The 23,121-nt window shown below is 43.3% G+C and overlaps 1 protein-coding gene across 1 annotated transcript; it reads left to right on the top strand.

Annotated features, from left to right (window-relative positions):
- The first annotated feature begins 870 nt into the window (after positions 1-870).
- DUSP3 (dual specificity phosphatase 3) lies at positions 871-22,602 on the top strand. Its single transcript, XM_006268590.4, has 3 exons — positions 871-1,196; positions 12,237-12,463; positions 16,177-22,602. The coding sequence occupies exons 1-3, from the start codon at positions 1,075-1,077 to the stop codon at positions 16,380-16,382; spliced, it is 555 nt and encodes a 184-aa protein (XP_006268652.1). The 5' UTR covers positions 871-1,074; the 3' UTR covers positions 16,383-22,602.
- Positions 22,603-23,121: the final 519 nt, after the last annotated feature.

Raw genomic sequence — 23,121 nt, 5'->3', positions numbered from 1 at the left:
TTTCTCAAGAAGCAGGGATTTCTGAGATGAGGCAGTCTCTCATTGGACCAACTTACCCATTTGGAGAGGTGCTCGAGCTTTGGGGTGCAAAGTGTGTTCCTTCAGGCCTGGCAAAGAAGCTGCTACAGCTTAAGCCAGTGATTTGTGAACTTTTTTTAGACTTGAGGCACCCTTTAGAAAGTGCCAGCTTAGTTGTTTTTTTTCCCCCTTTTGTGTTTTGCCAACAAAAAAATAATACAATTCTTCTGTGGTGAGGAACTTTGGAAGACCACAATGGCGCCGCATGTTTGTAACACTACAGCTTCCCGTGCAAAATCCTTTGTCAGCTTCGTCCTGGGAATGACACATGCGCTCCCGATGAGGCTGAAGTTGGTTCCTGGGAATAAGGAACCGGGAATAAGGCACAGGCAACCGGGAATAAGGAACCAACTTCAGTTTCATGCACTCCTGGCAGTACGGACTAGTAGTAGAGGCGATCTCTTTTATTAGACCAACAAGACTTTTGCAAAAAAAAAAAAAATTTATTTTTTTTTTTTGCAAAATCTTGTTGGTCTAATAAAAAGAGATCATCTCTACTACAAGTCCTGACTGCCTGTCCCTCTAGAGCAAGGCGGCTGCAGCCTGGACGCCCCCCTGGCAGTACGACTCTTGCGCGGCACCTCTGAAAGGAGCCTGGGGCACCGCCGCGCCCGGCCGAGAGCGCCTCGCAGAGCAGCCTCCCTCGGCTGAGAAAGGCGATCCCCTCAGCAGGGAAGCGCCGGGGGGGGGTGTTAACTGGCGAAGCACGGCCGTTCCCCGCTTGAAGAGCTCACGTTTGGTGGCACGGGGCGGGGAGGCCGCAGAGCGGGTGTCTGGCCGTGCCCTACGCCGCCGCCTTCCCGCGAGCAGGGCCCGAGCCGCCCCCGCGGGCCGGCGGGGGGAGACGGGCAGGGAGCGAGGGGGCGCCCGGGCAGCAGCTGCCGCCTCCCGCGCCGGCTGCCGCTACCAGCTGATCCCGGCCCCTCCTATCAGGCTCGGGGCGGAGGGAGCGGGGCCTGCCCAGCGCTGCGGTGCGGTGCGGTGCGGGTGCGGGCCATGTCCGAGTACCGCATCTCGGTAGAGGAGCTGAACGACCTGCTGGCCAACGGCAGCGGCTGCTACAGCCTGCCCAGCGCTCACAGCAACGAGGTGGCACCCCGCGTCCACGTGGGCAACGCGTGAGTGCGCCGAGCCCGGGCCCCGGGCCCTGCCCCCGCCCCCGAGCGCGGCCGGCCCGGCCCGGCCCGGCCCGGCCGGGGGGCGTGGGGCCTGGGGGTGGGGGCTGCTGTCGGGGCGGTGGGGCCGTGAGGTGCCGGGGGGCAGGCCTGTAGGGCGCGGGCCCCCGGGCCTCGGGAGGAGAGCAGAGGTAGAGTAGAGGAGCGGCACTGCCTTGCTCTGGGGCGCGGGCGGGCGGGAGGAGTTTCTTGCCGGATTCAGGGTGAGGGGGCGCGTTTCTGGACGGCGGTAAGGCAGGGACCTGGGAAGCATCAGCAACAGGAGCTGATGGAGACCGCTCGAGGCCTGAGCTACGAATGGGAGGAAACGTTGCTTTCCCGCCAAAGTCGCCGGCTTGCGCGACTGTGTGGGCCCCCTAGCACGGCCTGCCGTCAAAAAGGACATGCCAAGCAGGAAGAGGGGACTTGACGGCGGGTGTGTCTACACGAGAAATAAATGCAAAGGAATAAACCGCAGAGCAGGTTGTCCGCTGCTCCCAGGTGCAGCATCTCTACGCAGCCAGGGGAGCAGCGGTTTGAACCAGGGCAGAGCAGGCCCCTAGCTGGCTGCTGGGCGCCTGCACGCTCTCTACACGGGCATTTCGGCACAGTAAAATACTCTGCAGTAAAATAGTACTGTTGGTAACAGCACTATCTTCCCGCAGGGTTAATAAGTTCACTGCACCCTAATACCAGCACCCATGTAGACATTGACTCTTTACTGCAGAGCTAATTAGTCTGTTCTGCAGCAAAGTGCATGTGTAGATGCACCCAAGGAGAGTTAGTGGAGACAGGCTGCCCCTTTGAGCTGAGTGCTGCTCAGATGCATGGCCCTGGCCCCAAAGAGTTTACAGCTTGTGGTCTTTAGCCTACAATTAAGTGTGCCAGTGTGGACATGCAAAGCCCTACTTAAACCGGATTGCAGCATGGAGGCTAAACTGACCAGGTACAACAAGTTCATGTAACGTTAAAGCAGAAGGAGCGGAGACAGGGACAGTCCTGACAAACATGTGAGGCTGCCTAATCTAACAACATGCACAACTTCTTAATATAGTAAGGGAGGCTTTCATAGGGCCTACCTTTTGCTTTCCTTAACTTATTTTTTTTTTTCCTGTTTGTGATTGGTCAAGTAAGTGTCATGGTTTTGATTCTGTTCTGCTATTGGCTGAGAGCAAAAAGACACCCTATGCAGGCAGGCAGACCAGTGACTGACAGGTTCTCTGTGACTGTTCTGGTCAGTAAAGCTCGACTGCTTGAACGTTTAGGTAAAGTGGAGGCAGCAGCCACAAATCCAGGATATCAGTGTCAACAAATAATTAAGAAAATATGTTATTTGTGCACTTTGCTATTTCTCAGATGCAGCATATTTATTCAGGCCACTCGGCTCGTAGATTCAGTTCCCTGTTTTGTCACTCACCTGCTATAACCTTAGGCAGTCACTTAATCTCTCAGCACCTGTCTCCTTTCCCAACTATTAAAGCTATTTAGACTGTACATCCTTTAGAACAGGAAGACTGTCTTATGGTATGTGTATAGCACTGATCTAATTTGGGGGCATTCAAATATAACAAAAAATAATAAAAAATCATGTAGATGCACCCATTTTCTACCTTTTACCTAAACCAAGGGTTTCTAAACCCTAAACCACCTTTCTCCTAGGGTTTCCACCTTTCTTTTAAACAAAAACCAAGCTCTGCCTTTGTGTCTACTGCCAAGCTTTGCAACTCAAAATGGGCACATCTACGGGTTCATTAATGTGTTTTAGGTAGTGCGCATTAAATCTAGTACCTCTATTGTGAGGTACTAGAAAAATGTGCATTAGCTACAGAGCAGTTTTTTCCATGACGCTTAAATGTGGATTAAAATAGGCTAATGTGCATTAAAGTGCACTTGTAGTGAAAGTAAAGCACCCAGTGAAAGTAATACTGCTTCAAGATTAACACTAAGAGTTTTATCTCAATGGTCAAGGATGCTTCCAGGCATTCTTCTTCAGGCCTGCTCGCTCTCTCATGCTGCCTGTGTCTCTCTCGCATTTTCCAACAATCCAGGGAAAGATCTAAAATTATTGCTGATAAAATTTGCAGATGGCAGTAAAAAAGAAGTCCAAATTTATCTTCTTACTGTAAGAATGACAATAACAAATGAACAACAAATGAAAACCTTGCAAAGAAAAACATTAAAAGTCACAATATATTCATATGAATACATTGCTAAACAGCTTCATTGTTCCCGATAGTCCTCATATTCTGACTGTGGTTAGCACAGATGGAATCCTCCTTCTTTGGAGCCTTTGGATGGATCTAACAGGCTTGTGTTATTCCTCCTTCCCAGCAGGCACTTTGAGCAGGACGTGTGGTGCTGTAGCTGAGAGAAAAGCCATCCAAATTTCCCCTCAGTCTTCTTCAGTTCCTCCTTCACAGTCCGTAGTGTAGTAATAATGAGGCATTTAAGATTCCATAATTTCCACAGCAATGTTGTGATGTCACAAATGTCCTTTGATGTTGCAGGATTATGACTTCACTGCAGGTTCAAACAGAAGGCATAGCCAGGCAAACCTTTGTTCAAACATGTCTTCCCAATAGAGGTGTGGGAGGAGTCCAATTCTAGGAGTGACTGAAAGCTAATGGCATTTCATTATGGCTATTACATCTTAATAGAATCATATAAGTCTTCTTTCTTGCTGAACAAGAAAAAAACCGAAATTTAAGCAATACTATGTTCATATTCTGTTAGAGTTGAGACGTTTGAGGGGTTCATATCTTGGTTTTGGTCCTCATATAATCCTTGTCTGTGATTCCCTCAGAACTGTTCTGAAAAGCACTTGGTAGTAGAAGAATACTGAACAGTATATATGGCAAGTGTCCTGCTAAGAAGAATAATGTGACATGATTATTTGCTTTGACACGAAGCTTCAATTCTGACCTGGTTGGATCACTCCTTTTTTTGGACAAGAAGGCCTGACTGACCATTGCCCATAGCAGAACTTAAAAAAAAAAAGTAACATTTCCTAGAATAGATGCATCTGTTCTTTCAGATGCAAGGAAACTCACATCTCATTTACCTGGCATGTGAGGAATTGGAGTCAGACAAAATAAATGAATAAGAACATGAATAAATGAGAATGAGACTATCTGAACTCCATTTGAAAGACATTTCTGTTTGAAATGCGCAGAAATATTTTACGTTCTGGCACGGCCTTTTTTTTTCCTTGTGAGTGATTCATGCTCAACTAAAGATGAGGATGATGTTATTTAAGGATCTCATTTCGCTCAGATTCAGGAGGGTGATATTAAATTGCAATGCAGACAGTGTAGTATGAAAAATCCTGCCACTGTGTGACTTCATGATACAGACAAAGCCAAAGTATATGATACCTCTATGTAAGATGTGAGGGGGGAAAAAGCTAATGAGATTACAAAGATAAAAGAGAGGACAATATTTTTTGGGGAAAAAATATCCATGTATATGATAGCAAGCCATTTGAATAGTAACACCTTCCACAAGACAAGGCTCAAATATAATAGTGAGGAAAGGACTATTACAGAGGTTACAGACTTCTACAATAATAATCTTTTGATTATTAGTGCAACAAAATAAATTAGAATAGAGAATGAAATTTAAATTATTTTCTGTGACTACAGAATCTAAGATGAGCCAAAGCAGAGTGGGGACTATGCAAAGTTGCTGTAGCACTGAGAATGATTTGTGGTTGTATAAGACTATCCTATGAACCTGAAGTAAAAATGCTTCATCTAGAATCTCCCTGTTCTTATGATGCCCCTGACAACTTTGGGATTCTGTGAGATGACTTGCATAATGCAGGGTCTTGGTTTGTCTAAATGGGTTTTCAACCTATGTTGCTTGTGCTGATAATGTAGAAACTATCTTGCAGCATCAGCCTGCTTTTTCAGAGGATAATTTTCAGCTAGCTCGTGTTTTATGAATGCTGAAATTCAATGAAAAACATAATGCAGATGGTAGAGAAAAATGGACCCGATGTAGGTAAACTCAGCACCACAGGATGTTGTTGACTCTTTGATGGCACATCAGACAAAGCTTTTGCTTCTTCAGAGACTTTCCAAAGGGCGTCCATAAGGATTGTGGCATAGTAATGCAAACATCTGGCCCCAAACCAGGGAAGCATTGTCATCTCTATCAAAATGTAAAAGGTTATACTGACAAAAAACAGAAAAACCAGATCACCTGGGCAACACTATTTAGTGATGTATGAGAGCAGAGAAAAGTTGACTAAAGTATCTGTAAACAGAGACTGGTCCCAGCAGATAGAATGTTTTACAAAATGCGAAAGCAAGCTAACTGTGCCTGCTGTACCACTGATGCTAATGGGAGAATCTTTCTGGCAAGTGGAGGAGCAGGAAGTAGTGGAGCTTCACAAGAGGGTTTGAAAGCACCCTTCTGACTGTCAGTGTCCTTCCAACCTGGATCTTTTTCTCTCTTGACCTTTGGACAGAAAAATTGATGCAAAGGGAGAAAAAAATAGAAGAGCTGCAGAAAGAGGAGCAGATACCAACATTCAAACCCTGCCTTAGTTCAGCCTACCAGAAGAGAAGGTGAAGAATCCAACTGAACCAAAAACCTTTCACTTGCAGACTGATAAACAGGAAAATTTCAAATTACAGAACAGGGAGAAGCAGATCAAAGGCATGAAAGACCAAACAGAGACATCCTGTTTTAAAGTTGGTCTAAACACTGTGGTACATTAGAATTCTTAGTGTCAAAGAAGGAAAGCAAGTTGTTACTAGTTCCTAAAGGCCTTGAGCTGGCAAGAGGAAAGGGAGCAAAAGAAAATCAAGAATTTGAAAAAGAACAGTTGAGTTGGAAGCTGAAAACCGTTTTTTAAAAAAAACAAACATGTCAGCAGGAATTCATCTGCTGGCATGGGGGTTTTTTTGAAGATAGGGAAGATAAAAGTTGAGCCTGGGGAGATAGAAGTTGCCATGTTAGGACAGGAAATGGGGAACAAGGAAAAATCCATTCACAAATGTAGCAGCAATCAACCATTGGTGATGCCAGGTTTTCCTGACAGACAAATTTTACTTTTGATAAGTACTTGGGTGCAGAGGCAGTTAGTTAAGGACTCTTTTCCCCCTTGGGATTATTTATTCTATTTTATACTTTGAACTATTTCATACCTGCCTCTGTTGCTTTAGACTGAGCAGTTTGACAACTAATTGAGGAAAAATAGCTAGGATTTGGTCTCCCCAGATGGTAACATCTACATATATTAATCTTAAACATTGAGTAGATTATGATATTGCATGTGCACACACATGCATGTGTGCACACACACTTATATATGTATACACCCTACGTGACTGTGACATAGATGATTACATGGTCAGGTGGTTGGCAAATTGGCTTTGGGGTCTCACCCAGAGAGTGGTGGTGGATGGGTTAGTATCAACCTCGAAAGATGTGGGCAATGGAGTCCCACAAGGCGCGGTCCTTGGACCGGTGCTGTTCAATGTCTTCATCAGTGACTTGGATGAGGGCATAGAAAGCATTCTGTCCAAATTCTCAGGTGATACCAAATTATGGGGTAAAATTAACACACCAGGCAGTAGGGAACAAATCCAGGTGCATCTGGACAGGTTGGAGAAGTGGGCAGAACAGAATAGGATGCAGTTCAATAAGGAGAAATGCAAGGTGTTGCACCTAGGGAGAAGGAATCACCAGCACACTTACAGGCTGGGGGAGAACCTTCTCAGCAGTACAGCAGTAGAAAGGGATCTTGGAGTCATAGTTGACTCCAAGATGAACGTGAGTTGTCTATGTCACAAAGTGATCAGTAAAGCTAACCGTAGTTTATTATGCATTAGCAGGTGTATAACAAACAGGTCCAAGGAGATGATACTTCACCTTTATGTGGCACTGGTCAGGCTGCAGTTGGAGTACTGCGTCCAGTTTTGGGTGCTGCACTTCAGGAGGGATATGGACAACCTCAAGATGGTTCAGAGGAGGGCCACTCGTACGGTTAGGGGCCTGCAGGCAAAGCCCTACGAGGAGAGATTGAGGGCCCTGGATCTCTTCAGCCTCCGCAAGAGAAGGTTGAGAGGTGATCTTGTGGCCGCCTACAAATTCATTGGGGGTGACAGCAAGGAATAGGAGATGCTCTGTTTACCAGGGCACCCCTTGGAATAACTAGGAACAACGGCCACAAACTGATGGAGAACAGATTTAGGTCAGATATCAGGAAGAACTTCTTTTACAGTAAGGGTTGCCAAAATGTGGCATGACTTCCAAGGGAGGTGGTGCTCTCCACTGCCTTGGGGGTCTTTAAGAGGAGGCTAGACATACACCTGGCTGGGGTCATTTGACCCCAGTGCTCTTTCCTGCCCAGGGCAGGGGGTCGGACTTGATCTACTAAGGTCCCTTCCGACCCAAACATCTATGAATCTTTATATATAGTTTGTGTGCAATATCAAAATCTATATATGTCGGCATTACCACAGTGTGTTTGTGTATATATGTATGTGTGTGTGTGTGTGTGTGTGTGTGTGTGTGTGTGTGTGTGTGTGTGTAATCAATCTACTGTGGTAATGCCAACATTTTTCTCTTAAAGCTATTTGGAATTGCATCCTAAGAAAGTGTTTTACAGAAAATAATTATTTCTGATTATCTAGTAATAATGTGTAATTTGATATATTTTTTAATCCCACATACAGGATCTTCATAAAGTCCTTGTGCACTTTTAAACTTAACTGAACTCAGGAAAAATGCTTAATGAATTGCAGTGGGAGCTAAAAACTGGGAGTGCTGTACCACTGTGGGTTAGGGAATGGGACAGGGTTGACACTTGGCCTACCTGCAGCAGCCTTCAGGACCAGGACCCACTCAAAGGGTACATGATGGTAGCCTACCCACCCTAATTATTAACCCACTGATTAGAAGGCAGAGTTCATTTGCTTGTTTTCTGCTCAAATGATTATTAAACTCAGTAGCTGTAGGGTAGAAGTGGTGAGAAGAAAATGGACACATGAAAATCCCAAAAGGAACTGAGATGTGATGTATTACTGAAGATACTCAGCAGTCAGAAAAGCCTCATTGGTTGTTAATAAATTCCATTCCTTAGTGAGGTCTGTAACCCAGTTATCTGTTGGACTGGCCAGCTGCAAGAGTAATATCACGTGACAATCTTGCTTAGACTCACCTGCTGTTAACCATTGACCTTCAAGACTAGAATTTTGTGGGTTGTAAAACTGATCTGTGGTTGGAAGGTATATGGTCTCTGGTTACATCTGTACTTATGTTACAGGGCCAGGAAAGGGGCAGTTCCATATTCAGACTAGACAAGATTGCATGAATTTCCAAAGGGAAAAAGAAGAAGCTGATACTGCTCTTTTTCCCAGCAACCATCTCCCCTGTTCAATTTCTCTGAAGAGAGTGTTTGAACATGATGTAACCAAACTGGCACTGAGACAGTGAGAGGTTTGCTGGGACTGTTGAAAATGATGGAAGATTCTGGTCTGCAATGAGCAGAAGCTAAGTTTTGCTCTGTGTTTTAGCTGAAGATACTCAGCAGTGAGCAAGTTCCATACAGTTTTAGTTGAGCTAGGCTGTTTCCAGAAAGCCTGCCGATTCTTAAATATGGGAAATCATGTTGGCCAAGAATTTTTTCTTATTCCTTCAATGACCAAATGTTTTCAGTCAAAACAAATGTTAGGTGTAAAATATAATAAAAGAAAAGGCATTCACAGAATTAATTTTTTTCAGGCATTGTTTTAAAGCATTTGCTGTTCTGTTCCAAGTAGAATTCCCCTGGTGTCAACATTTGTTCCCTAGCATAGCTGTTATTCTGCCAGACAGAGAATTTGCCAGCTTTTGTTTGGCTGGAAGAGCACAGCCTTTAAAAATTATTTGGTTTGTTGCCATGATTATTGGGAGCACATTGCAGAAAATATTAAAAACTTTACTAATCCATGAGGATTCATCTGCTGTATGTGCTCAGGTTTGAAAGGTGAATGGTTGCAGGGGAAACAGATGGCATAGATGTGCATTTAACTTTTGATTAGCTGATAACTCTGCTGGTGTGCAAGAACTTCAGCATTCATTGTGCCAATTCAGTTTGGATACACATCACAAACTTATATTTTATTTATTTGATTTCTAAAATATCAAGAAAATATTCATCCAAGGACTCTTGGCCCTTTGTTATCACTTGGAAGCCTATCATACATTTTTTTTTTTTAAATAGGACCGGTGGTCTTAAAATAAGCAGTTTACCCAAAAGGTTTCTGTTTGCAGACCTCAGATGGAACTGTCTAGACCTTGATTCCCCCTGCCCCCCCTTGGTTCAGTCTTTATAGTTGCTCTTTTGGCTGAAACTTTGGAAGAGCAAATGGATACAAATGGGGTAAATGTGTAGGGGAATTACTGAGAAGTTTCAGAATCTCAAAAGTTTAGTTCTAAGGACAGGTCTAATCTGGAGGGTAGTGGTGGTACTCTCCACTTTCCTCTGACTTAATTTATCTGTCCCTAGTAAAGATTTTATTTTGGTGTACAGAACCAAGCACTGAGGTGATACCCATGGTCACTTTGGTTCCAAAGCTGTTTGCACCATTTGGAAATTTTTCGAAGTATGTGGCATCAACCCTAGATATAATACATTTCAGTAATCAAGCCTGGGATGCACACATCATCACGCCTAGGCCTGTACCTGACAGGTATAGTATGGTGTGTATTTGGCAGGGGTCTTCTGGCCACTTGGAGATGGAAATACATGGAGGTTTTTGTTTTGCTGCTATGACTATTTAAATATCCAGTAGAGCTGAGGAGTCTAAAAGGACTTCAGTAATATAAAGGCAGTGAGGTAAGTTCTTTAAAATGCTTTGTCTTCCTAAAAGCTCGTCCTCTGTTCTGTTTGGGCTCATCTTAGCCCAGATGCTGGTTTAGGTGGGTGAAGGTACTATTTACTTTTGATATAAAGGAGACGCAGAGTTGAGCAATGTCCAGGTACTGCTGGCATTTCAGTGCATACTGTCTCAAAAGAGCTTCAGGCAACTTCATACGTGTTGAATAACAGAAATTAGAAGAACATAGGACTGGAAGGAGACTCCTGGGCCATCTAGTTCAGTTCTGTATTTGTAGGGAATCATTTACCCAAGGGAATCTCTATATTTACTTCTTTAGATCCTTACAATTGCAAGGCACAATACTGAAAGCAATAAGAACACAGTATACCATGCAGCAAGTAAAAGCAAGGGGGAGATGGGCATTGGTAATGCCCTGTTATTGAAATGCCCTGGAATTGAAATAACAGAGACGTAATTGGTAATATATACTTAGGGAAGCCTAGTAACAGGACAGTGTTCCATAGAACAAAGGGAGTCAAAACCCACCATAAAACCTTGCTAAGCTTTGACCTAGGGTCAAAATTCCCTCCTGACCCTAAATTTGACATGATCCTAAGCAGAAGAGCAAGACTCTCGAGCCAGTAACCTCTACGTTTTCTAAGTATCCACAGGATCATTGGGTACATCTCAGTCCAAGTCCCAACCTTAGCCATGGCCAGCATCCCAGTCCTTCAGAGGAAGATAGCTCCCCAGCTCCCCTTCTGCCACCCTGTGGTCAATGAGGAGGGCTGAACCTGGTAGATTCTACAGGCAAGACCTCAAGGAAAAATATCCACTACAACTTTTTAGCCTCATTTGGTCTGAGAGAAATGACCTAAAGGGGTGCTCAAACTCCAGCCCGCAGGCCAAATGTGGCCTGCAGAGCCATAGCATCTAGCCCACAAGGATTCCCACAAGTCAGGAAATTTTGGCAGCAAGAGAGCAGTAGAAGCTCCAAATGGTGAGATCAAGTCCTGCCTGGGCCATTTCCAAAAAGCAGAATCAAAGCCACGCCCACACCATACCCATCTGGATCAGCCTGGCCTGATCCCTGTCCATTCTCCCCAACCCCACCTCTACCTCATGCTTGGGAATTGGAGCTGGGTCATTCCCTACCTCCTCCCCTGTGCATCTGGATGGGGACTGCACCGCTTTCCCTCCCCCTTCCTCTCCTCTCACCACATCGGGATTGGACTGAGCTGTGCTGCCATCCCTGCCCCCCAATCAGGGCCAGGCTGCTTCCCACTCCGCCATTTCCCTGCACCCAGATTGGGCCTATGCTGCCCTTGCACATCCAAATCAATGTAGGGTCAGGCCACTCCCCGTCCCCTTGGATGGCCAGATTGGGGTTGAGTTGCTCACTCCCCATCCCTACCCCTTACAATCAGAGCATGCTCCTGCTGTGCCAGCTCCATGTGAGCCAGATCTGGCTTGCAGATGGACCTGGCACTGCCCATTCAGCCTGCAGAGTGAAAAGGTTGGGTACCACTGACTTAAACTATTTCAAGATGTTTCTGTACACTTCTGCAAGTAGTCTAAGGATATCTATCCACATAAAGTCCTACAAAAATGCTGGTAGGATAAGTATAGATACAATTTCTTTGTTTTTTTGGCCAGCCACTACTACAACCCCAAGTGTTGTGGCTGTACTATACCTTGGCCTGAAGTCATGATTCTGACAACTGGTAATGGAGACTTTTGACTGGTTCCTATATTAGCTTGTATAAAAGAAGGTTAAACATGAAACAACAGCTTGCAAGCTCTCTTAGTATCCATAGTTGATTCTTAGTGGTGGTTGGATTCCCCTGTTCCAGAAGGTGTTGATAGTTTCTGAAGTCCCAAGTGTTCTCTGCTCATTTGAGGTACAGGACAATGGGGTTCTCTCAGAAGTGGTGATCATAGCTGCTCTTAAAGCCTTTCTGATTATAGCCCATTTGAATAGGCTGAGAATATAATTGATTTCTGAGATAAGATCTACAGTAAATTCACTCAAGTGCAGTATGTTGACTAGTTTCCCCCAGGTAATATGGTTCAGGGGCAGCAGAGGGCTAACCAGTCACTTCCCCACAGCACTGTAAATGTAGCACATTTTGGCCTACAATTGCCTGATTTTTAAAGCCTTATTGTTCTCTTCGTGCTTTTTACCTTCCAGGTTCATAGCCAAGAATATCATGAGGTTGCAGCGCCTGGGCATAACCCATGTGCTGAATGCAGCAGAGGGAAAGTCCTTTATGCATGTGAACACTAACGCAGAGTTCTACGAGGGCACAGGCATTACCTACCATGGTATTAAAGCTAACGACACCCAAGAGTTTAACCTCAGTCGGTATTTTGAAGAGGCAGCTGACTTTATTGAAAAAGCTCTGTCCCACAAGGATGGTAAGACATCTCTAAGGATTTCTCTGCCTTGTTTTCTAGCCAGCACATGAATGTTTGGAACAATAATTTTTATTTTTTATTTTGGTCAGAATTTCAGTGGAAAAAGAAAGCCAGGCATTCAGGGCTTAGACATGTTAGTGAGAGGTTGAGGGCCCTTGAGCAGGCAATGAATAATCTTAAACTACTCTCTGAACCTCTTCAGGGTGACAATCCTACAAGGTCAGAGTGTATAGGGCCCTGTTTGCTTCTTGTTACCTGATTATTTCTTTTACTTCATATTTTTTCACAGATTCAAAATTGCTTTCTCATCCCATATCTAGACATTTGAAGAGGAAAAGCTCCAAGGGTACATCCTTACAAGTGTGTACATGTGGTTTGTGGCACCTCAAAGCGGTTTGAGGCACTGCAAACTGCACGCGATACATGTGCACTGGTTTGCTGTGCTGCAAATTAGCAGCATGGCAGGATTTTTTGACACCAGGAAATTCTGGTGTCAAAATGCGCCACTGAAAAAGTGGCATGGTGCATGCAGCAGGAAACTGTGTGCTGCAGGAAACTGGAGCCTGGCTGGCCAAAGCCATGTTCTGGCTACTGGCCAGGCTCCAAGCAGCTGGTTCAGTGCCACTGTAGTCCTGGGATTCCCCCATAACCTCAGTGAAGGCTGCCTGGGGCCAGCACAGGTGCCAGCCTCAACCTGCCCTCCCCGACTTGGGTCTATTTGCCACATGCCGCAACAGGCATGCAGGGGCATGTCTGGGGATAAATAGTGGCACAAATGTATGCCACCACTATTTGTCCCATGGGAAATGCGGGCCCCTGAACATGTGTGCTCATGGGGACGCGCCTCAAGAGTTCAGGCAGATCTGCTTAGGGAATATTTTTCTCTCATGGTTTTTTGAAAATGGAGAAAGGGAAGGATTGGGCCTACAACCTGTTGTATCTGGTGCATTCCAAAAGTAAAACTTAACTCATCATAGCTTTGTGAGCCATAAAACCAGTTCTGCACTGGCAGGGAGGGTAGGCTACTAGATCCAGGCTGATGGAATTAACCACAGCAGAAGCACGGAAATCCTGCCTCTTCTGCACAGTTTTGCTCACAAAGAGCACTTTTACATGTGCTCTGGGGGGTGAGGTGTAGCAGCTCTTTAATTACAGCAGCTCCAAGAGCCACTGTAATTAAAGTGCCACAGCATCTCATGTATTAGTGTCCCCGCACTTTAAAATGGCAGCTGGGGCGCTTGAACTATAACTTCTTTGAGCTTCAGTTCAAGCATCCCCACTGCCATTTTTAAGCACAGGGATGCTGATACATGAGATGCAGGAGGCTGCTGGAGCACAGTAATTGCCACACTCCAGCAGACTTGATTAATTGAGTCTGCTCCAATGTGCTGGAATTCCAGCCTCCATGCTCATGTATAGGCACCCAAAGATGCATATAAATCACAGAATCACTCAGAATTTGCAGTTACTTGCCAGTACCAGGAATGGAATCCAGTCTTGGACTTTTTTTCCCTATTCCTGACCCATGCCTCTCATCATTATGGCAAACAGATAGTAGACTTCCAGCTAGGTTAAAGATCAGACCCACTTTTTAATCTACATTTCAAAACTCAATTTGCATGGTTTGATAGGGAGTTTAATTGTTTTGCTCTTTTTTTTGCTTCTTTCCGTATAGTGACTGCTCATCATTTTGGCATTTCGGGGAAAGTTAGGATGGCACCCATAGTGGCACTGTATTCCAGTAATAAATGTTTTAGAATGAACCAGGGAGATCAATTATACAGCCTGACACTCTTCCCAGCTTTGCTGGAAGGCCTTGGTGAGCCATAGTTGTTATTCCTAATTTGTCCTAGAAAATAATTACTCATACCAGTGAAGTGGCAAGTGCAAAATTATCTTTTTCTGCAACTTTATTTTCTCCTCCAGGGTTGCAAGGTGTTCTGGTGAGGAGCTCAATATAGGCAGGGTTGGCTTACAGAAGGAAGCCCATACTCTTAATTGCAGGAGAGTATAGATGAACTCTTGAAAAAAACTGTGAAGTCTATGACTAAGGAACACTTGGAAAATGGAGATGAACACACATGAGGGGCAAATTCAGGAACATTTTAGATCTTGTTAAATGTATAACTGTATGTTCTTAGGAAAATATTAGGCAAGAATTTGTTTGTTCTGGAGGGGAAAGGGGCTCCTCACCTGGCTTAGGAGTTTCCTTTCAGTATTTTAGTGGCCCAAAAGGAATAATTTTTCCGTTTTGGAACTTGCAGCAAACCGGATTATTTTATGAAATGTGTGCAAGGGACTCATCTGTCCTTTTTCTCAGTAAGGGATTTGCTGTGGAGAGTTGGCTGGGGCTAGCATTCCCCCCTGCTCCCATCTAGAAAAAGATTTTGTCTCTGCAAAGTAGGTCAGTGAAAAGCCAGCTGGAAGTGACCCAACTCGGGCAGAATTCCTGAGAGAGATGATGTGGATGGCATTTCATTTTATTATTGGTTATTTATTTTGGCACATTCTTCATAAGGAGCACGAGTGAGTGGCGAGGAGCAGGAGGACAGTAGTGTGGTCAGATGCATCAGTCATCTAACCACATTTTATTAGCCCTTGGCTAACAGAGCTAGTTGTTGCTTGCCTTCACAGATACATACTCAATGCTTTGATATGCATCTGGTACACTGGATGTATGTCTTGTGGGAAGTCTCTTAAGAATAAAAGAGCTGAAGTTCTAATGTGACCTCATAAATGCAGGACAGCACTGCCTGGTTAAGGTGTAGCAATGAAGTAGGAATAAGAAGTGCCAGGATTTCAACATAAAGGATGTGGGTTGGGGTGACATGGATGCTAAGGTGCATGGCTGACAGCCTAGAGGTTACAAGTTTAAGGTCACAACATGAATCTGTGAATTCTGTTAAATACCTTGTCACAAAGACACAAGAAAGAAATATAAGGATGTGTGTCTAATTTGGTGAAAGGTGTAATATTTCCACACCAACAGCCTCCTCTGTTTATGCTATACATCTGTGGTTCAGTACACTTAACACTGCATGTAGGAGGCTTGGAGTATTGTTATAGCCATGATGGTCCAGAAAATGTACAAGAGGCAAACATTGTTTTGGGTTTTTGTGGCGGTTTTTTTTGTGGGGGAGGATTGGAAATATCTTTCATTAGACCAATTGTATAGTTGAGAGATGTTGGACAAGTTTTTCACTTTGGGTCCAAAAGCTTGTCCAGCATCTCTCCTAATTGTACAATTCATCCAATAAAAGATAATACAAAAAAGCCCTACCACTCATTAATTCTGTGTGTTCCTCCATGACTCTGGTCCTCCTGTGGGGGAAGGGGCAGAAAGGTAACTATGAAGTCCTGCAGGCTGTAAGCATTACTCTAGATCTGAAAGTAGCAAATAGAAACATTTGAATTTCTCTTCCTGTAGAAGCAAATTATATTTATTGCTCTAATTTGTGGAGACATCTGCTATATATAATTACTTGGTGACAGTTTCAGTTTCCTTGGTACCTCTTTCAGATGTGGCCATTCAAAATTTGAAGCCCTTAGATGGCTGAAGAACCAGTGTCCGTCCATCCATCCATCCATCCATCCATCCATCCATCCATCCATCCATCCATCCATCCATCCATCCATCCATCCAGGGTTTCTGTAGTGCCTCCCACCATAGTCTTAAATACATTCCAAATTTTTTCTGCCTTCTCCCTGTGCAGGTCGAGTCTTTGTACACTGCCGTGAGGGATACAGCCGCTCCCCAACTCTGGTCATTGCTTACCTCATGCTTCGCCAAAACATGGATGTCAAGAGTGCATTGAGTACTGTCCGGCAGAAGCGGGAGATTGGTCCTAATGATGGCTTTCTGAAACAGTTATGCCAGCTCAATGAACGACTGGTAAAGGAAGGCAAGCTGAAGCCCTAGAATGTAGAGTCACAGTCTCTGTAGAGGACACTCAGGACTGCTAAGGAATGCATGTTGGATGCTTTAGATACACAAATCCAAACTGCCACGTTGGGTCATTCTGTGTGAGGGAGACAGAGTCCCCTTTCTCCCTTTGGTGAGAGTACCTCCCCACAAAGTCTTTTAAGTCTGTCTTTTAAGATGGCACAAGATTTCCTCACTCCTAGGAGCTGCTGCAATAAAGAAATGTTAGAGGAATGACTCCAATGATGTATCATGTATCTTTGCATCAGACCCCCCACCCCCAGTAGATGGTATCCCATGATATATGTCCTTTGCATTCATTTTGAATGTCATTTTTTCATGTCTCACCAATGTTGCTCAGCTCTACTAGTGTCCAAGAGCAGTAATGCCTCCTTTCACTTACAGTTGGTTGAAATACTGTATTTTCTAAAATGTGTATCTCATGCACACAGGTGCCTAGAAGTCTTGAGTGTAGGACTTTTCAGAGATAAAGTATATATGCAAATGCACAAACGCACTCTCTCCTATAATGAAATGTTTATAGCTTTGTGTTTGGTGTGGCCATATATAATACACTATACACAGACCTCAAGTGTGGCAGCAAAGCCACCTGGAATCTGGTGTTAATACGAGTTCCTTTGTACATATAATTTGTATATCTGCTGTTTTATGTTTGATAGTAAGTAGAAACAAAGTGCTCTTGTAACTTTAAAATTCAGATAGGCATAACAAAATGTAAAGAGCAGGTCTCTTAAGGAAAGTCTTGAAAAAGAGAAGGCAAGAATGTGAACGCTGGTATGAGATAAGATTTTGAACAGAAGAAATTAAGAACACAAGCTCACTGCTCAGGAGGGCTTCAGTGAATTCCAGTCTCTCTTCTTTAACCTCTATATTAAACCTGGAAAGTTTGAGCCTGAATAAGCACACACATTGAAGGGGCACTCACAAGTACTAGCAGGCCGAATTCTGAGGTGTCCGTTACAAGGCACAGCATAAACATGCTTCTCCTAGGTCTGCTTGCATGATTTTATTAAATGGAAACAAGCATTGTTATGCGTCGTGTGAACCTGGCAAATGTTTACTTTAATTTCTTCTTTAAAGTAGGTGATATGTTAGGCCTGTCTGAGGTTCTGCTGTGCTGAGGAGTCACTGCACTATCTGGAGAAGCTTTTTTTTTTTTTAATTTATTTATGGTAAGTGCATAGCTAAGTGTGAGCACATCGTTTTAAAGCTAATGTGGTGCCATGTGTACTGATGACCCACCAGAGCAAATCCAGAGCTGTTGTTAATCCTAATAGAACCTTAAGATGTTTGTACAACCGTGTTCAGCTTTGTGCTTTTGTAAATTTAATGGCTAACACTATAACAACCCTTGTATTATTTATGCACACCATACCCAGCACTGGCTTTATCATTTGTTTTTCTTTACTCAGATGGTTGAGTCATAAAATGATCCTTTTTTCTTAGTACCATGTTGGATTTCAAGGAAATGTAGACTGGGTCATTTTTAGGATTGGAAAGAATCTTACTCCTGATGTGTTCCTAGCCAGGGTAGCCTTTGCCAGATCAAACCCACAGTCCATCGTAATTCCATAGGTTGCATCCAACAATGGGTAGTTCCAGATGACTTGGCAGAAGGATAACCTTTGAATGAATATTAATAGAACAATCTGCCCATTAGTTAAGTTTCTTCTGAACTCTGTGCAGTTAGTGGTAGCATTGTTTCTTTCTTGATCACCTGAGTGTCTGGATTTGGTTGCCTGCGTTGTAGTCTTGGTTATCTGAGTGCCAAAAATGCCATTTAAACACAGATAGAAGTTCTGTTCCTGGTCACGTAACCTGTGCTTAGACTGGACATGTGCAGTAAGCAACATGTTAGCCATGGACAGAACTGGGGTATGTACACATACCCCTTGTAGACATAAGTATAATCTAAAGCCTGAAAATATAGTCAGCCAAAATCCATGATTAGCAGGACTCAGCCTGAGGGGTGGGGAGCACCTTCCCATGTTAAAAGAAAGGAAAGTACACAAGATTTCTAGTCTTTTTTTCCCCCCAGTAACTGAGTGGCTGGGGTGCTTGCCTGAGAAGCTGGAGGACCTGAGTTCTAGGCCTCCCCTTGTCCAGAGAGGATTTAAACCTTGGTTTCTCTGACATTCCAGAATAGCATTCTTAACACACCACTGATGAGGCATTATCCAGCCCCTCCTCTGACATTTCTTTTGAATCTGAGTCACTGCCTGTTGCATTTTATATAGTCATTGGAAAACAAACTGCTGGAGAGTAGTTCAGAAGGAAAGCTTCTGCTTCACTGGATGCAAGGCCCAGGTTAGAACCCAGGACCCTCTCCTAGGTCAGCAGCCACCTTACCTTACTTACTTATATCTGCTTTTTAGTTCCCTGTCTTCCTTCTGGCCTCAGTTCTCCCCACATACTTCCCTCTCACGGCTGCCCAGAGAGGCAGCTTCAGAAAGAGTTTGGAAGAAGGGACTGTGGCTTGGTGGACAAAACCATCGGACTTCTCTTCCTCCCTCCTGTCCCTTCCCCTGCAATCCCCATTTTGCTGCCAGTGTGTATGCTCACTCAATCTATGTACACAGGCAATGACATATGCATAGGTCATGTGACCAGGAATAGAATTCCTACCAGTGCCTGAGTGGCATTTTTGGAACTTAGGTAACTGAAAATGCCTTAAACCAAACCAAAATGGCATATAAACAATCAAATCTTGACACTTAAAAGACCAGGAAGGGAACAGAATGCCATTTTATTAGGTTTTATTTGCCATGAGGCAGAAGGAGTTATGTCATTTATAGATTCATTCTATATACGACGTGCAGATATTTTTCACTACCAGTATATAAATGTCTAGGGGTATGACTCCTGGATTCAGTCATATCTTGTAGCATTGAGTTCCACAGGTGCATTTATGAACCTATTTCTTTAATTATTGATTTTATTTTCCTTGATTGCCCCTTTTTCTAATATCCTGAGATGAGTACCAGACTCATCTTTCCTGTATTATTCAATTTCTGTTTGGCATCCTGCAGTCTTTTTTACAGAGAATTCACTGCTGCTTATTTCTTTTGGAAAAAAAAGAGCTTTTGTCTCTACCAACAGCAGTGTATTGCAAATGGATATCCTATGTTATAGAGAAAAAATATATATACACAGTTTGATGTATTACTTATGAAGCCAGGGCTTTGACCCAATACATGAGCTAAGAAAAAGCTGCTACTATTATTATTTATCATTATTATCCCTTAGATATTTTGATTTCACAGATAGCCTTGATTGATTTCTTTTGTTCTTTGAGGAATGACTAATAGGAGTCTGACCCAAAAAATCCAGGAAGGATCTGGAAGGTTTTGTGTAAATGAAGTTCATATGCCTGGGATCTATGTCTGTCTTTGTACAATTCTGTACTTTCATGATGAACCACCTACAACCAGGAAGAAATATTGCTGCAGAAACTGTCAGCATATCACTAAAATGATATCACTGATATCAAGAAAGATCAAACAAACAGGAGATACTTTTCTAATAATAGGACCCTGCTTTTCCTTGCCATGGTGCAACCTCACTATCCTCCTTAGCGCTGTGGCTTCTTTACCCCAGTGTAAATGATAGCAGAATCAAGTCTTGAAGGTGTACATCTGATACCTGTGGCAAGTGAATTAACCAAACAGTAAGCTCTCCAGCTTGTCAGACTAGAGTGACCATTTGTCCTATATTTGCTGGGACAGTCCTATTTTAAACACTTGTCCCAGGCTCATTTTCTTCAAATTAGTGCTGCTGTCCTGCTTTCAGAAATTTCCTCACTAGAGGTGATCCCATTTTTAGAACTGTTTTGGGATTCTGTCCCATTTTGAGATTCAAGAAATATGATCATCCTGTGTCAGGCACACCCTGTTTTTTTGGTTTATGCCCTTTAATATTACATGCTCTTCTGCAGATCGTAGCTGGTGTGCTGTCAAAAAGTGGCAGGCGGGCTGCAGGATGGGATCTGAGCCCCAAGGTTGCACAGGCGCAGTCCAGCAACCTCTGGACTCCAGTAAGGGTAGTTGGGCCAGGCCCATCTAGCCTTGGAGATGGCACCCCAGCCAGCCTGCTGCTGCTTGGCAGTGGTCCACACCAGCCCAGCTGGCTCAATGTCAAAAAGCAGCAGGTGGGCTGCAGAGTGGGATTTGAGCCCCAGGGTTGCATTCTTCCCAGACCCTAGCAGGGGTAGCTGGGCTGGGCCTGTGCAGTCTTGGGGCTCATATGCCCCCCCCACCCCACCCCACCCCAAGCTTGCCTGCTGCACTCCCAAGGCAGCCATTTCAATGGGGTGGGGGGCACATGTACTCTTCCCCTCCCTGCACAGGGAAGAGTCTCTCTGCCTCCTCCCTCCAGCAGACCTGGGGCATGACATGTCACCCTCTCAGGGAACTCTATACAAGTTCCTTAAGGCACTCTAATTTAGTGTGCCTAAATTTACTACCTGATTTAATGAGGGTTACTTTTTTGCAAAATCAGCCATTTTAAAGTGCTCTGCAGCTGTGAATGTGTGTTATGACCTGGTTGTAGAGTGCTTTTAGGGGCCAGATCACATGAAAAATGTCACTTTTGCCTGCGCCCATAGTTTTTAACCCAGTGTGCTGTTCAGTCATCTGATGTTGTATGCTTTTTAGCATAAAGATAACTGTTGGTGCCAAATCTTATAGAAAGGATCAAAATAGATTTCCTTCATCATAATAGGAAACTTACAAACTACCAAAAAGTGGGGGGGTGTCTTTTTTTCTGAAACATGTAGAGCTGCCTACTGTCATAAATATAAATGGTAAGAGACTTTAAAAAACAGAAGAGTAGGCAAATAACACTCCAGTATTAATGATTAGGCATTTTTACTTGCAGTGAAGACAGTTTAATCTGGATTTGTGTTAATATGTTTATCGCAAATTAACAGGACTGCTTTTTTGTCAGGATATAGAGATAGTACTTTGCAGAAGGGCTGATGTTCCTTCAGAAGACACATCTGTCACAGAACAAAAAAATCTGCTGTGGCAGATTCAGTACAGTGAATAAGCACTTTATTTTGCATGGCTGTGTGAGGTTTTATTTTTCTTTGACAAAAGGAGCAACATTAGCTAATAGCCACTCTGAAATGATCTGTTTCACAATAATATTCTTGTGCTTCATATAGAAATAAAAATGCTCAAGCTACTTCATACAGCACAGACAGAATGTATAGCTTAGAGAAGAGATTCTTCTAAAGGCTGTTGTTTAATTACTCACTGTCCTTAATTTTGTGAGTTTTTGCTTTGACCAGTGTCTGACATGAGAGAGAAAAGATGTTGCTTCTGAAACCAGAGGCGTTGCAGTACCTCACAGCATGTCACTGCAACTGACTGGGGTGATCAGATGGCTTCCTGAAATTAAAAGACAACTTGCAAAACTCTTTCAGCATTGGAAAGGTGTGGTCTGAATGCAGGACCAGTAGCCACTAGCTCTAATCCCTTTTTGAATGTTGATTCAGTGTGTTGGCACTGAACAAGTCACTTTTTCTTCTGTAAAATGTTGATATTTCCCTAACAGGGCTGTCTTGAGGATTAGTTAATCTCTGTAAGGAGCTTTGAAGAAAAAAATCCCTGTATAAATTCTCAGTATTATGTAATTTTTTACTTGAAAATCTTCTGTCACATTTATTTCCCTCCAGCCAAAAGAAATTATTGCAGTAGATGTGATAGTGACCGTGCATTTCAGTCATTTAAATTTGTGCAGTGAGCTGTCTTTTGAGATCAGGGATTTAATTGGTCTTGGCCAGGAGTCAGCACCCAACAGCAGAATTTTTTCCCCTTCAATTTTATGAAAAATTATTTTACTAGGGGAAAAAGCTTTATTATCAGACAGTCAGGATAATGGAATTCCATGTAGCATAGCGGAAAGGATCTATTCTAAATTAACCCTTTTACAGTGCATTCATTTTGTGGTTTTTGCCAGTGAGTAAATCTGAAAATAGTATAGGGTTGGGAAGTAACTTCCATAGGTTTATTATTGGAAATTGCTAACCTTACATGTTCCCATACTTCATACTCTTTGATGTGTTAATGACTGATACACACGGGGAACTTTTATCCTTTTGTTATGGTAATCTTTGTTTAAAAGTCTAAGATGTAACTGAAGTTGTCAATACATTCTACAAATTTAAAGCAAACAAATAAAAAATTAAACCTGCTGGAGCTAGTGTATATAAACACAACTACAATAGCCTCCGATTAAAATCCTAGCTTTCTATTTCCATTCACTGAGACCAGCAGTCATGAAGTTTTCTTATTTATTTATTTTTAACTTTTCATGCATGCTTCCACCCTTCGGTATGACTTGAGTTTGAAAATGACATTAAATGTAAAGTACGCCACACTGGATACTACAGAAAAAAATTGGATTAGTTAAAAGGTTATCAGAGAGCTCATCTACACATGTGCTTTAATGACAAATAAACTATTTTACTGCACATTAAAGCATCATGTAAAAACCGTGACATTACACTAATGCGCAGTAAAATAGTCAAATGTGTGCAAAAAAAGTGTGCACACTAAAAAAACTGCTACAGCACATTAGCGCAGCCTAATGCACATTCATTTAGTACCTCACATCAAAAGTACTAAATTTAATGCACATTAGAAAAGGTGCATTAATGCAAATGTATACGCCCCCAGAGAGAGGTATTTAAATATGTTAGTCTAAAGTCAGG

The sequence above is a fragment of the Alligator mississippiensis genome, chromosome 4 (assembly GCF_030867095.1).
Source record: "Alligator mississippiensis isolate rAllMis1 chromosome 4, rAllMis1, whole genome shotgun sequence".
Taxonomy (NCBI): Eukaryota; Metazoa; Chordata; order Crocodylia; family Alligatoridae; genus Alligator; species Alligator mississippiensis.
This window is presented reverse-complemented; position numbering and strand designations above follow the sequence as displayed.

What these genes read in the sequence shown, in the direction of transcription:
- DUSP3 (XM_006268590.4), top strand. Translation starts at nt 1,075, where the DNA reads ATGTCCGAGTACCGCATCTCGGTAGAGGAGCTGAACGACCTGCTGGCC. An exon ending in CGCGTCCACGTGGGCAACGC is followed by an intron (nt 1,197 to 12,236) that starts GTGAGTGCGCCG and finishes TTTACCTTCCAG; the next exon opens with GTTCATAGCCAAGAATATCA. An exon ending in AGCTCTGTCCCACAAGGATG is followed by an intron (nt 12,464 to 16,176) that starts GTAAGACATCTC and finishes CTCCCTGTGCAG; the next exon opens with GTCGAGTCTTTGTACACTGC.